The 15,450-nt window shown below is 30.6% G+C and overlaps 1 protein-coding gene across 2 annotated transcripts; it reads left to right on the top strand.

Moving 5' to 3' along the window:
* The first annotated feature begins 7,854 nt into the window (after positions 1 to 7,854).
* Positions 7,855 to 14,121, top strand: LOC105114327 (Neutral/alkaline non-lysosomal ceramidase). Of its 2 annotated transcripts, none has more exons than XM_011010845.1 (10): positions 7,855 to 7,943; positions 8,253 to 8,608; positions 9,044 to 9,252; positions 9,964 to 10,320; positions 10,762 to 11,026; positions 11,134 to 11,389; positions 11,492 to 11,617; positions 12,407 to 12,470; positions 12,934 to 13,103; positions 13,380 to 14,121. In XM_011010845.1, exons 2-10 carry the CDS (start codon positions 8,274 to 8,276, stop codon positions 13,926 to 13,928), a joined length of 2,331 nt encoding a protein of 776 aa, XP_011009147.1. In that variant the 5' UTR covers positions 7,855 to 7,943; positions 8,253 to 8,273; the 3' UTR covers positions 13,929 to 14,121. The 2 variants fall into 2 exon arrangements, with proteins under 2 accessions (XP_011009147.1, XP_011009148.1); XM_011010846.1 differs by having other exon boundaries at positions 7,863 to 7,943; positions 8,260 to 8,608.
* Positions 14,122 to 15,450: the final 1,329 nt, after the last annotated feature.

Here is a 15,450-nt window from a genome sequence, read left to right as displayed (position 1 = left end):
CTGATCTGATCAGAATTTAGGTTTTGAGTTTGACCGAATTATCGAATTTTGACTGAATCATTTGAATTAATTTTTTTAAAAATTAAAATTAATAAGTTGTATCAGATTTTTGATCAGGTATTGTTGGGTCACTGGATCAATCAGATTACAACAAATTTTTCTTTTTCTTATTTTTTCTTTAACCAAACCTGGTTCTAGCCCTGGGTCGGTCGGGTCCTGAATCCACCTGCCAGGCCGGGTCGGGTTTAAAAAATATACTTACATGTTTTATTGTGTTTCTACAAACAAAACATTTGTTTTGTTTTTTGTTTAATTTTATAATTTAATTACAATTTAGTGTGTTTCTATAAACAAAATATTTATTTTGTTTCTTTAATTTTATAATTTAATATCATATTTATTTTTCATTGAATTATCTTGTTTATATAACATGATTTATAAATTTAAAAAATTAATTTATTTGCTATTACATAACTATGATAGGTATTTTGTCTTGGGTCATCGCTAGAGATGACATCATGGGAGTGGAGGATCATTTTCTATACCAATCTTTTCAATTTTTTAAGCCTCCACGATATAGTGGGTATTAAAAATTAAATTTGCAAATAATAAAGGAAAAATCCCACAAAAAGCTCAAATACATTTGCAGAGAGTAAGAGGGTGAAGGAAACTTTACTGAAAATTAATTTGTCTAAATGATTAATTCATAAATCATAGGATAGGATGTAGAACCAAGTTTTACCAACCTCTTGAATCATCGTAGAATGGTTTTCGCGTTTCAACCTACTGTTAATTTTTTTTTCTTTTAAAAAATCAAATTAATATTTTTTTAGATATTTTTGATATATTAATGTAAAGATTTTAAAAAAACAAATAAATTATTTTAATTAAAAAATATTCTACCTTGTGATACCCCCACTCACATTTAAATATATACAGTGAAATAATGAGAGAGTAATATAATACTGAAAATAAATGTTTGGAATTCATAAAAAAAAAAAGATGTATAATATTAATATATTATGATCTCACGAACTCAGTGTGCTTGTCCCACCGATATTCATGGAATCATGATAGACCACTATCACATTCATAATACTCCCACCCTCATTTCAGATCTTGGATTTGTCGGCAACAAACTAAGAGTGACTTTTTTTTTTCCCTTTAACGCGGGTATTTAACTAGGTTATATGTATTTAAATTAATTTTATAAATTTTAAGATTATTAATTATATAATTTTTTAGTAATTATAAGATTTACAAAACTCGAAATCATTAATCTTTAAAAAATAAATTTATAAACCCACTAGCTAATCCTAGTTAAATTGATTTTTGATTCTTGTAAAACATAGATACCATAATTGTTTGTTTTTTATTTTAAAAATAATTATTTTTTAAATTAATATTTATTTAATATTTTTAAATTATTTTAATATATTGTTATTAAAAATATTTTTTTAAAATAAAAAATTAACATATTTTTAAATAAAAAATACTTTAAAATTAATTATCGTTACAACACTCTCAGATACCCCATCTTCCCCTTGTCCTCCCATTGTCATTTACTTTAATTTACTGGAAGGGAGCATCGTAGGCCGCTCATTATTAAGCAAATTATAAGGGTTCTTTAACGTTAACCCATTAAGGCTTTGGACAGATGGAAATTGAAACTTGTGGAACAGCACCTTTTGTTCTCTTGTTTTCTGTACACGTGACACGTGACACATTCAGACGAATCTACTTATTTAGTAATAACAGTTATTTTTTAATATATTTTTATTTAAAAATATATTTAAATAATATTTTTTATTTTTAAAAAATTATTTTTAATATTAACATATCAAAATAATTTTAAACATATTAAAATTTTAAATTTTATCCAATTCTTGCTTAAAATACAATACCAAATAAAAATAAACAGGCTAAGATATGTATATTTTGATTCTATTTTTTTTTGTATTTTAAAATTTTTTTAAAATTAAATTTTTTATGTTTTAACTTTAAATTAATATTTTTTTATGTTTTTAAAACATTTTAATATGTTGATTTTAAAAATAATTTTTAAATAATAAAAAAATATTATTTAAATAAATTTTTAAATAAAAAATATCATAACTACATTTATAAACACACTCATCCCTACTTGAGAAATAGTAGTCGTCTCGAGAAAAAGAAAATAAAGATGACAAAAACAGTAAAGATAAGTCCTTTTATATCTTTTGCTTTAAAATGATGTCTTTCTATTTATGTTTTTTTTTCCTATTCTGGAAATCGACTCAAGCGATAACCAGGCACGGTGCTGTGCAAGGCTTTCACAGTTGAACCTTTGAAGATTTATCACCTTTCCCTTCTTTGAAGACTGACTCAAATCCTAGCACGTCGTTCAAGGAGGAAAAGGAGGGCCGCTAGCTTCTTCTACTATTTTTACTTTTCAAGATATATGCCTCAATAAAATATGTTTATAGTTATTTTTTGAAATATTATTTATTTAAAAATATATTAAAATAATATTTTTAATTTTTAAAAAATTATTTTTAGTATCAGTGTATTAAAATATTTAAAAATATAAAAAAATATTAATTTAAAGCAAAAAAATAAAATAATTTAATTTTTTTTAAATGCTTTTAAAACATAAAAAATAGAATTAATTATAAAAAAATTAAAAAATAAGAATCACCCTGAAAATCCAGTCGTCAACTTGGCGTTGCAATCACCGACGACAGCATTTTGCCATGAATATATAGAGATGGGAAGAGGTAAGAAAGCACCACATAGTTGCCTTTGTCAAGGGTAATATAAGATGCAAAAGCGAATAGGCAAACACATATATTTCGTGGCGTTGAATTGCTATTTCGAGAAATAAGACGTGTCGGAAAAAAGAAAAAAAGATGACGGAAAAAGGAAAGATATGTCCTTTTATATCTTTTGTTTTTAAAAAATAAAAAATAACTCTAAAATTATTTCAAAAACACATTTATTTTATGTTTTTTTTTTCCATCCATGTTTATATCCTTTCTATTTATGTTTTTCTCTGTTCTCGAAATCGACTCAAGCAATGACAACAGCTTTTATACTTTTGTTTTTGCATTTTTTTCAGTTTTTTTAAATAAAATATTACATATTTTCCTTGTAACAAGCTTTTATATTTTTTAGGGTATATCATGAGGTTTTAGACTTGTACTTAATTATTAAGACTTTAATATTATATTAAAGAATTATTTCAATCTATAAATTTAAATTATTAGATAAAATCATATAATATAATTTATATTATTATTTGAAAATCCAAAACAAAGATACATTATCAAGCACCCAGAAAACCCACCCGTCAACTTGATGTTGCAGTCACCGATGACAGCATCTTGCCATAAATATAAAGAGATGGGAAGAGGTAAGAAAACACCGCACAGTTGCCTTTATCAAGGGTAACATAAGATATAAGATGGGAGGGCCCCTTGGAGCTCCACACAATCTGTATACCTCCTTGCAGTGTCGGGCACATGAAAAATATACAACAAACTTCTGAGATAAAGTCTTCTTGAAGATGGGAGGGCTGCTAGCTAGTTATTCTCACCCTTTGAAGCCAACATACAAAATCATAGACCTCAATTTCTCCACAATAAGAGATTTGCTTCGTTACAACTTCAACCATTCCAGGCAGAGCAGAATCTTGACGAGCTAGCGACGGCGATGGCCCTTGCAGTGAGAGGTACAGAAGCCCTCTCAGCAATAACTTGAGAAGAAAACTTACTGAGAAAGATTGAGTCAGGAAAAAAGGCCAGGCTGCGTTGACATGCTTGAGTTGCACAACTGGACTCCTTTGGCTCTATGAAAAAACTCATCTGGAACTGATGCTTTGCACAACTGGGACGCCTTTGGCTCTATGAAAAAACTCATCTGGAACTGATGCTGCTCTGCTTGGTGTACTGACTATAATTGACACTGTGTTTTTGAACACTAAAATTAATTAAATTTTATAGTTTTGAACCACAACATCCAATTTAATTGAAATATATAATTTTTTGTTGCATGGGTCAACGAATTCTCACTCAAAAGCAAAAAGAATTAAAGGATGGGCTTCAGGGCTAAGGAGTGTTTGGGCAGTCCATGCAACCATCTTTTGTTAAATTTTAAAATTTGTTTTGTTTATATATTTTTAAATTATTTTAATATATTAATGTTAAAAATAACTTTTTTAAAAATAAAAAATATTATTTTAATATATTTTTAAATAAAAATACTTCAAAAAATAACCAATACTACACTTTCATATATTTAAAGTTACAAAGATATAATTTACCTGGTTTAATGCAGCGGCTTTTATTTTACAAAAATATTGTTTTGGGTTATTTCAGGAAAAAAAATAAAAAACCTGAAATTAATAAAACAAAACTTTTTTTTTTTCACAAACTTGAATGAAGCTCTTGGATCACAGAGTTATCAAATTAATCAAAAGGTACCAGCTGGAAAGGTCATTAGGCAGATGTGGAGAGCCAGATCGTATAAGTAGGGTTGATGTAATTAATTACGAACGACACCGCCAGCACCATCGCTCGACTGGATTTCTGGCAAATGCTTAAGAACCATGGCTTGTGGACCATGGCAGCACTCAGTCTAGTTTGACAAATATTCTATCCCCAACTCTGAGGTGTGTGAATGCGAGGTGGCTGGTGGCACGCCACTTTTTGAGTGCCATAAAGTTGTTGAAATTAGACAGTTAAGTGCTCATAGCGAGGTAGGTGGTGGCACTACGCCACATTGGGACGCCATAAAATACTGAGCCACTCGATGTCGCGCGATCCCGTGAGTTTATGATATGTTTAAAAATTATTGTGAACATATATATATATATATATATGGAAAAAAATTATTGTAATTTATGATATTTTAAAAAAACTATAAAAAGTTAAAATTTTAATTAGTTTAATATAAAAAATAAAATCAATAATTTTAAAGCCATGTAGGAAAACACTATAGTTATTTATAATATGAAATCTACAATTGTAATTCTCAACTAACTTAATATTAAAAATAATAAAATTTAAAAAAAATAATTAAAAAAAATCATATGTAGAAATACTGTAGTAATCCATAGTGTTTTTTTTTAAAAAACTAGAAAGCTAAATTCTTAACTGGTTTAATATGAAAAAAGATTAGCAAAGATAAATTTTTTTAAAAATAGAAAGCTAAATTCTTAACTGGTTTAATACGAAAAAAGATTAGCAAAGATAATTTTTTAAAAAAATAAAATAAATTATAAAAAAATATGTGGGGAAACACTATAGCAATCCACAGTTTTTTAAAAAGAAAAAAAATACAAAACTAAATTCTTAATCATCTTTATATTAAAAAAATAAAATCAATAAAAACAATTTAAAAAACATGTAGGGAACACCGTAACAATTCACTGTGTTTTAAAGTCAATAAAAACAATTTAAAAAACATGTAGGGGAACACTGTAACAATTCACTGTATTTTAAAGAGAAAACAATTACAAAGTTAAATTCTTAATCAGTTTCATATTAAAAAAATAAAACAATTACAAAGTTAAATTCTTAATCAGCTCCATATTAAAAAAATATAAAATTTTGAAAAAAAATAAAAAAAACATAAGGAGAAAATTAAAGCTAAATTCTTAATCAGCTCAATATTAAAAAATAAATTAACAAAGATAATTTGAAAAAAATACAGGTGGTGAAACACTATAGCAAAATAAAAATCATATGAAAAAATATTGTTGTAATTTATAATGTGTTATAGAAAAAAATTATAAAACTAAATTTTCAACTAATTCAATATTAAAAAATAACTTTTAAAAAGCACAAAAATAAAAAGAAATAAAAAACAAAAACAGAAGAAAAAGAAGAAGATATTCTTACAAAAAAACACAAAAAAACAAAAAAAAATAAAAAAACATGTAGAAAAAGCAACAATACTATCCTTGCATATTTTGGAGTATTAGGTAATAATAATGAGTGGTATAGTTTAATTAATCAAAATTTTAATTTATTTTTCAAAAATCACTAATTCATGTATTATAAAGAAATAATTACTTATATAATAATAAATTTTAAGGTCTTAAAAAATTAGTTGAGATGTATATAAATTAGTTTAGATAACTATAATTAAAAAAATAAAAAATTATTTTGTTTTAAAATATAAATTGTTTATATATATATATATAAACACGATTTTAAAAATCATTACTAAACCAATCTAGAAATTACAGAATAAGGGCTCATCTCCTCCGTGAGCTCCACCGACCCCAACATAACAATTTAAATACCTAGCACCTTTCTAAAAGAAGTAAAAAAATCAAAATGAAGAGCTACCCAACACATGACACGTTCACATTGAAGCATCCTCTCGTGATGAATGAGCAAATCATTTCTTCTTCTAGATGGCACACTCAAGCCCATCCTCACTGCAATCATGAGATCCATGAAGATTGGTGATGCCCAAGTGCCTTGGCGTGCCCGAACCTGCAAACTAAAGCAAACAGTTATAAGTTAATTCATCGGTTTTTTAAATATTATTAGTTTAAATTTTATAAATTTTAATGATTATTAAAAATTTATATAATTTTAAATTTTAAAATATATAAAATTAATTAAGATCTATATATAAACTATTTTAAATAGCTATATTAATAATTAAAAAAAACTGAAAACGGTGGCGACATCAAATAACAGTGAATCAAGATTTAGATTGTAAGTTCATTAATATAATCATAAAAAATTATATTAAATAATAAAATTAAAATTTTTGAATAATTAAAGAGTATAATTTATTTTTATATTTTTTTAATTATATTTCTATAAATACCTTTTAATTGTTTGATTATAACCTCATATCCTATCAATAATTTTTATTTTTAGCGGGCTACAATACCATAGTGTATGCTTGAAATTGCTAAAAAATTATATGAAATTACTACAATATAAATATGAGTACTCCAAAAATATTATGAAATAAGTATAGTTAATTTACCCGAAACTAGAATATGACAAATTTAAAATTTAAGTTATTAAATTATCAGGTGAACTCGAAAGTTATTATATCAATTTAATTATATTTTTTTAAGTTAATATATCAGTTTAGTTATATATTTTTTTAAATAATATTTTATAATTTTTTTTTAATTCTCAAATCTTGATATGGATAAGTTTGAACTGGATTTACCAATATAATCTAAGTAAAAATCAACTCAATAAATAATCTAAATTAATATAAAAAATGATTCGGAATGAAACCTAGAATCAATTGGATTTGAGCAAGCATGTCAGGGATGCACAACAAATATCATGTATTTTAATATGTGTTTAAAAATATAGTTGGTGTTGGTTTTTAAAATATTTTTTATTTAAAAAATATAATAATAATATTTTTTTTATTTTTTAAAAATTATTTTTAAAATTAATATATCAAAATAATTTAAAAACATAAAAAACATATTAATTTAAAATAAAAAAATTTAAAGTTTTTTAAATACACTTTCAAGACACCCTCAAAACTAAAGAAATTAATCATAAAACTGAGTTTTTGTCTTGTATAACACGAAGAAGGTTCAGCCTTGAATTGGCCAAAACACGAATGAATTCTTCAACCTTTGCGGCCATATGAAGAAAAATGCAGATGAAAAACACGACACACTGCAGATAGAAAATCCAGCAAATAAAAACTAAAATAAAAAATAAGCCCAAAGAGGAAACAGCCGAGTTGGTTAATAAATAACTAAGGTTCCCATTTGTAATTTCTTCCTTCCGGCCCCACAAGGAAGGGAGAAACTTGGGTGTTTGTCACTTTGCTTCTACTCTTTGCTCTCCCTTTCTGTCTGCTGCTTACGCGTACAAAATTTATGTATAATATGGATGTATGTCTTGATGCTGCTTTCTTTCTGCTATAACCACAGCAGAACTGAAGTTATATGTCTCCCTCTCTCGGTAATCCAAGCTTTTCTCTGTACTATATTATTATGGAACGCAGTTATAACATTTCCCTCTTTAGATAGAATAAATATCTCTCCCTTTTGCATTAAAACTCTATCATATGGTCGTGAGTTTCTTTAATTATCTACTAATTACTTTCTCTAATGGAAGGAAATTATTGTTTAAATTGTCGACCATTTTAGCTCTAATCATGAGACTTCCTTGCACAGAATCTCCCCTTTGTCTTCTTTAACAATGCCTTGGATCTTCGTTTTGAATAGTATTCAGAGTTATTTTCACTAAGCACTTTTTTTCTTGGTGAAGGATGCAGATTGAGTGAAGGCGATGGACATTTTTCCGAGAGGGTATAGTGGGTTATGGGTGCAAATTGCATCCGTTTTGTTCTTGGTGATGTTAATGCAGAATTTTAGAGGGAGTTTATCAACTTCCAATTACTTGATTGGACTCGGGAGCTATGACATAACAGGGCCTGCAGCTGATGTCAACATGATGGGGTATGCAAATACGGAACAGATTGCTTCTGGTGTTCACTTCAGGTTGCGAGCTCGTGCATTCATTGTGGCTGAACCTCAGGGGAGCCGTGTTGTATATGTGAACCTTGATGCTTGTATGGCTTCGCAGATTGTTACTATTAAAGTTCTTGAGAGATTGAAAGCAAGGTAGATTCCTAACAGTGTCTTTTATCTAGCTTTTTTTCTCAATTTTTTTTTAATTACTAATATGCTTGTAAAATAGAAAAGAACCAAATTTCTAGTATAAATTAACATGTGGTTTATGAGCATTGTTTAGTTTCATTAACAAAGAATTTTTGGTGTTTTATATGCTAAAGAATTTCAAATAAGCAGTTTGAATGACCATGATGTTTTTGTTGATGCCGACACCAACATCAACGCATACACATTGTCTTTGGAGTTTTTTTGGTAGTTAGGGGAGAGGTTTTTGGTTTGTTTGATTAGGGTTTTGATATGAGAGGGAAGTTGTTGGTGGAGGTGGGCACTAGCCCTCTCTTTGGGTCATCTGTGAGGTTGCTCCTAATCTTAGTGCTGCGTGAACAAATATCATATCATATCATATCTTCTCTGTTTTCTTCTTAGGTATGGAGGGCTTTATACAGAGCAGAATGTTGCGATTAGTGGTATCCACACCCATGCCGGGCCTGGAGGCTATCTGCAATATGTTGTATATATTGTGACTTCGCTTGGGTTTGTTCGCCAGTCTTTTGATGTTATTGTTGATGGTATTGAGAAAAGCATCATACAAGCTCATGAAAATCTTCGGCCAGGGTCAATTTTTGTAAATAAAGGTTAGTAGGATGACTTAAATACTCTTTGTTGCATTGCTGGTTGACCTTAGCAGCTTCCAGTTCTTTATTGATTTTCTTGCCATAGAAATCTTTATTTAGTAGCTCAATGTCATCTAGCAGAAAGGAAGAAACTGAAATACCAGAAGATGATGATAAATTTAAGAAGATTTCTGCCTTCTCATTTTCACGGAAAGCAGACACTGAATAATTTACTGAAGTTTGTGTGTCACTTTTTTTTTTTCAACGCCTATTGTTCTTTGACTCGTTCATCTAAGTTTTTTTTTTTTTACCAACCTTCGACTTTGGATTGTCTCAAAATGTTGTTCACTTCTATATAGTATTTATGGAGTTGCCATGATTTTCTTAAATAGAGTAGTTAGGAGAAGCAAACATGAGATTGTGGAAAGGCAATTATGGAATGCACATGTTTTCCAAAGAGTGAGAACATAATTAGTGGTTACTCCCTTGAAAAGTTGGATCACCAAAGACTAGCCGCGGGAAGTAGAATGGAGGGAGTACATTTTTATTTACTTATGGAAGGGACAACATCCCACCAGATTAACCCCTGCGTCAGGTTAAGTAAGAGTTGTAGGGTTAAAGTTGACTGACCAACCATGCCACATTTCCTTTCCTGTTCTTTGTTGTTGTTTAGATATCTTCATGCTGGATTCCAAGAATATAATATATGATATTTTAATGATTGTTTTGCAGGAGAGCTGTTAGATGCTGGTGTAAATCGCAGTCCTAGTGCTTATCTTAATAATCCTGCAGAAGAGCGGAGTAAATATAAGTATGATGTGGATAAAGAAATGACCCTAATAAAGTTTGTGGATGATGAGTGGGGGCCAGTAGGTAGTTTTAACTGGTTTGCAACTCATGGAACTTCAATGAGTCGTACAAACTCACTGATAAGTGGTGACAACAAAGGAGCTGCTGCACGATTTATGGAGGACTGGTTTGAGAAGAAAGGCCATGTTGAAAATTTGGATAGCCAACATGCTAATAAATCTGGAACTGCAAAAATCCCTCGAAGAGTCTCAGGCATAGTTCCAAGCATCAATGAGAACCGTAAGTGGACATCTGTCGTCGAATTGTAATAAATTTATACTGTTAAATTCATGTATGACGCAACTACATATTTTTATCTCATAGTTCCATTGTAGTTATGTATTGGTAGCATTTACATCTCAAGGAAGATAAATTGAAACTAATTCTATTTAGCTTGTGGTCTTAATTTATCTGAAAATGGGGAAAAAATTAAGGGCACGTGACTAGGCCAACTGTCAAATCACTTCTCAAATTTTATACCAACCTTGCACTGGCCAAGTGTGTTGTGCTTTGAATTTGAAATGCAGACTATTCTGCTTCACATCTCAATGCAAGTCCAACAAAATGGTAGTTTGAGTAAACTGCCACATAGATTCATAGTTATGGACATTGCACATGATTTTATATTTTTGTAGGAAATAGAAACTTTCATGTTTATGGTAAATAATCTTTCTGTAACAGGTAAGGAAGCGATGGAAGTTGCCGCCTCCTTCAAATCTTCTCAGGGGCAACCTGCTACGAGGTATTCAAGTGTTGCAAAACGGGTCAGAAATTCTTTGAGGCTGGCTGACAGACCCCATTATGTATCTGCGTTCTGTCAAACTAATTGCGGTGATGTAAGTCCCAATGTTCTTGGTGCATTCTGCATTGACACTGGACTACCTTGTGATTTCAATCATAGTACCTGCAACGGGAAGAATGAACAGTGTTATGGCAGGGGCCCAGGGTATGTACTATAGATGCCTCTGTCTCTCTTCTCTATCATTTATTCAAACAATATTTTGGCGTTGGTTACTATTGTGGATTTAACCATTCTCCATTTTCATTTCGCAGTTATCCAGATGAATTTGAGAGTACAAGAATCATTGGAGAAAGACAATTCAAAAAAGCTGTCGAATTGTTCAACAAAGCAACTGAGCAGCTGAAAGGGAAGGTTGGGTACCGACATGCTTATGTGAATTTCTCAAATCTTGAAGTTGCACAAGGCAATGACGTGGTGAAGACATGTCCTGCAGCCATGGGCTTTGCTTTTGCTGCTGGAACCACCGATGGACCTGGAGCTTTTGATTTCAAGCAAGGAGATGACAAGGCCAGTATAAAGAACATTCTGTTTTATCCAGTATCTTTAGTATTTGAAAAGGGAATTCCTTAATGGCAATTGTATCTTTTGTTTTACTTGGAACTCTTTCAGGGCAATGCCTTCTGGAGGTTGGTGAGGGACTTTCTGAAAACACCAAATCAGGAACAAGTCAATTGTCAGCGTCCAAAGCCTATTCTGCTTGACACTGGTGAAATGGACAAACCGTATGCCTGGGCAGTGAGTATCTAATTTGATTTGCAATTATTATACATTGGAAGGAAGCCAATTTAGCATTACTGTATGAGAATTTCACTAGTTACGCAAGTCAAAAGCATATGCATTTCGTACGGTAATTTTTCTGAATTGTGAAATAGGGAATACCAAGTCCAAAATGGTTAGACCTGATTCTATAAGAAACAGAAAACGACCTAGATTTGTCCCCAGAAGAAACACAGGCTGTACCTTTGAAGTGTTACCTACACTTTTCAGTAATGAATGGAAACATTGACCATTTAATGAAAATTGAAACATCGAGTGTGTTTTTCTTTAGAGAAACAGTACTATCTTGTGAGCGGATTACACAGTGTTTAGATGTTTTATGGTGCTGGGATGTATTCTTTTGGAGCATTTACTTCCTGATTGATGGAATTAGAATCATAAGCATGGTGCTCTGTTGCATATCCACAGCTCAGGCATGTAGTGGGCTGAATCTAGCATATTTCCTGGAAATACCACGCATCATATCAATATTTGGTGACTGAATCTGCATGTAAATAAGGCATGCTAGTTTTCTTCAGCATATATCTAGGAGGTTCTCATGGAGAAAAAGTTCCTGGTGTGATATTTGGCCTTCTTATGCTTTGTCATGGTTTCATAGATCATGTGATTAAAAATGTTGAGGTTTTGTTCGATGCTTTTAGGTGGTCATAAAGCATTTTGATTGCTTATGAAGGAGTTTTATTTTCCAAGCATTTATGCACAGAAAATGGACTAATTTGATGCTACCATGGTTCTATTTTTATGCAGCCTTCAATACTTCCAGTTCAAATCTTGCGGATAGGACAACTTGTCATTCTCAGTGTACCTGGAGGTGGAAACGTCTTTTTAGTTTTTTCTTTCTTTCTTCAGAGAAAAGCATTCGATACTAATAAATCATACATGCAGAGATGGCATTTAGTACAGTAACATGATGGAGTGGCATTATGCACTTATTTAGCACCTTGCATCACTTTCCTCCACATCTGTTTGTTAGGATTTTTTTGCATGTAAAACCTTTTCTTTCTTATCTTTTATCTTCTAGTAAGCTACTCTTCCTTAACTCCATCTAATATCCTTTAGTAAATAGCATGTAGAGCTAGAGAGAAAATTGGGAGATGAAGATTTTAATGACACTAGATGCGTTGGTAAATGGGTAGTTACCTATGGAAAGCTGCAAAGACTGAAGAGTATTTTGCATCTTCAAATCAAAATCCACATCACAACTCGTATATTTTCTATTTCGTATTAATCTCAATCTCAGTGTCTTGTATTTCTAATGCTATTTTTCCATGCAGAGTTCACTACCATGGCTGGCAGGCGCCTTCGCGATGCTGTGAAGATGGTTCTCACTTCAGGAGCTAGCAAAGAGTTCGGGAGAAATGTTCACATTGTCATTTCTGGTCTGACAAATACATATTCACAGTATGTGACAACCTTTGAGGAGTATGAAGTGCAGAGATATGAGGTCTGTCATTCGTTTCCCATTTTTCATAATCTCATTCCAAGCTATGTTAATCACTGACTGGAGTTAGATTTTGTCAGTACAAGTTGCTTCATGCTTCGAACTTGATCCAATAAAATGGTATCAGAAATAAGGGTGGTTTTGATATGATGAAGTTAGTTGCCAAAATTCGTTCATCCTCTTATCGACTCATTGCTTTAAAGTTTCAGACGTAAGAGATTATGAAAATAAGTTTAACGGATTTTTTGACAATTATGTCTGTGCTACTTTGTCTGCCAGGGGGCCTCCACTCTTTATGGCCCACACACACTCAGTGCCTACATTCAGGAGTTCAGGAAACTAGCTGCAGCTCTCATCAGTGGCCGACCTGTGGAACCAGGTCCACAACCCCCAGATCTCCTTGACAAGCAAATCAGTTTATTAACTCCAGTTGTCTTAGATTCAACCCGTCCTGGTGCAAAGTTTGGAGATGTTAAGAGTGACGTCCCTTTGAACTCCACCTTCAAAAGGGGTGACATGGTTACAGTCACATTCTGGTCTGCTTGCCCAAGGAATGACCTCCTGACCGAGGGCACATTTGCTCTAGTTGAGATTCTCCAGGGCCAGAAGACATGGATTCCAGCATACGACGATGACGACTTCTGCCTGCGGTTTATTTGGTCACGGCCTTCAAAACTTAGTCCTCAGAGTTACGCAACCATAGAATGGAGAATTCCGCAGTCAGCAGTCTCTGGTGTGTACAGGATACGACATTTTGGTGCTGCGAAGGCACTCTTTGGTTCAATCAGCCATTTCACAGGTGCTTCGAGTGCGTTTATAGTAGCATAAGGAGGGCCATATATGTAGTAGTTAATGCTTGTGATCTTTGCTTTTCGTTTTACCATAAGAAGCCTCTGATACGACATCCAACACAGCTGCTGTCGTAGAACTTAAAGAAAGAAAATCCATGCCAAGAAATGGAAATGAAAAACTTCCAAGTAATATAATTGTATAAGAAAATACTGGCTGAGTTATTACATTATATTTCAAGGGAGTATAAAAATTAGTTTGCATACAAATTTTAATTTTAATAAAATTATGTATGTGGATACAATCTCTGATATGCAAATTCTTCACAAGGAAATTGTTTTTCCTCTGACTCTTTTTTTCATGAGAATATTTGAAGACTCGTATCTTGATGACTCGGGGATTTAGTGTTTTGCAAAATACTTGAAGACTAGGTGTGCTTTTGCATAGAGTGAATTGAATACTCGATGATTTGTTTGTTTTATTCTTGAACAAATAAAAATATTAATATATATATATATATAAATATTTTAAAATTTTAATATAAAAGTTAGTTTTTATAACTTAAAAATAATAATGATTATTTCTAATTATAAAATACAAAAGATAAATTGTAACGTTGCGGCTTGAATTGTTTTTTTCTTTATTGTTAGGGTCTGTTTGGGAACATGGTATATATCATGTTTTTTTAAATTTTGATTTTTTTTATTAAAAATATTTTTTTATATATTTTTAAATTGTTTTGATGTATTGATATCAAAAATAATTTTTTTTAAATAAAAAAATATTATTTTAATATATTTTTAAATAAAAAATATTTTAAACCATAATTGCTATTATAATCCCAAAAATAATTTGTAAGATACTTGAAGACTTGGTGTGCTTTTGCTTAGTGTGATTTGAAAGATGATTTCTTTGATTTATTCCTCAACAAATAAAAATATTAATATATACAAAAAAATATTCTTAAAAACTAATATAAGAGTTAGTTCTTATGACTTAAAAAATAAAGATTATTTCTAATTATATAATACAAAATACAAAAGATAAATTGCAATGTTCAGGCTTGGAGCTAGGGTTGGAAGATAAGGGGGGCAAATATCTGAAAAGAAGAGGTTAAATTTGAACTAGTAAAATTAAAGAGTATTAAAACGAATGTTTCAAAAATCACAACCAAAGGCAACGAGCGTCGGTATAGCAAATAATCCTTCACATGTAAAAAGGAGAGTAAGTTTATTCTTTTTTTATTATTCGATTTTGCAAGTAGTGAAAACTTTAGTGGGCAAACCTCTTTTTAAAGCCCTCAGTGGTTCATAAAGGCATAATATAGATTAGAGTAGATTGGGGAACGTGCTATTATGCCGTGGACTGACACAAGTTTTCTCCACCTTACAAAAATAAAGATGCTAAAAGTGACACAAGTGTTTCTACAAAAATAAAAAAAGAACTATGTTGTTAATTTGATTGTATTTAATAAACTTGATTAATTTAAATAATATGGTTAAAAAAATATTGAGGACTGAATAAAAAAATTATGAAAAAGATTAGCATATCAAATAATTCA

The sequence above is a fragment of the Populus euphratica genome, unplaced genomic scaffold, assembly GCF_000495115.2.
Source record: "Populus euphratica unplaced genomic scaffold, PopEup_1.0 scaffold519.1, whole genome shotgun sequence".
NCBI lineage: Eukaryota > Viridiplantae > Streptophyta > Magnoliopsida > Malpighiales > Salicaceae > Populus > Populus euphratica.
This window is presented reverse-complemented; position numbering and strand designations above follow the sequence as displayed.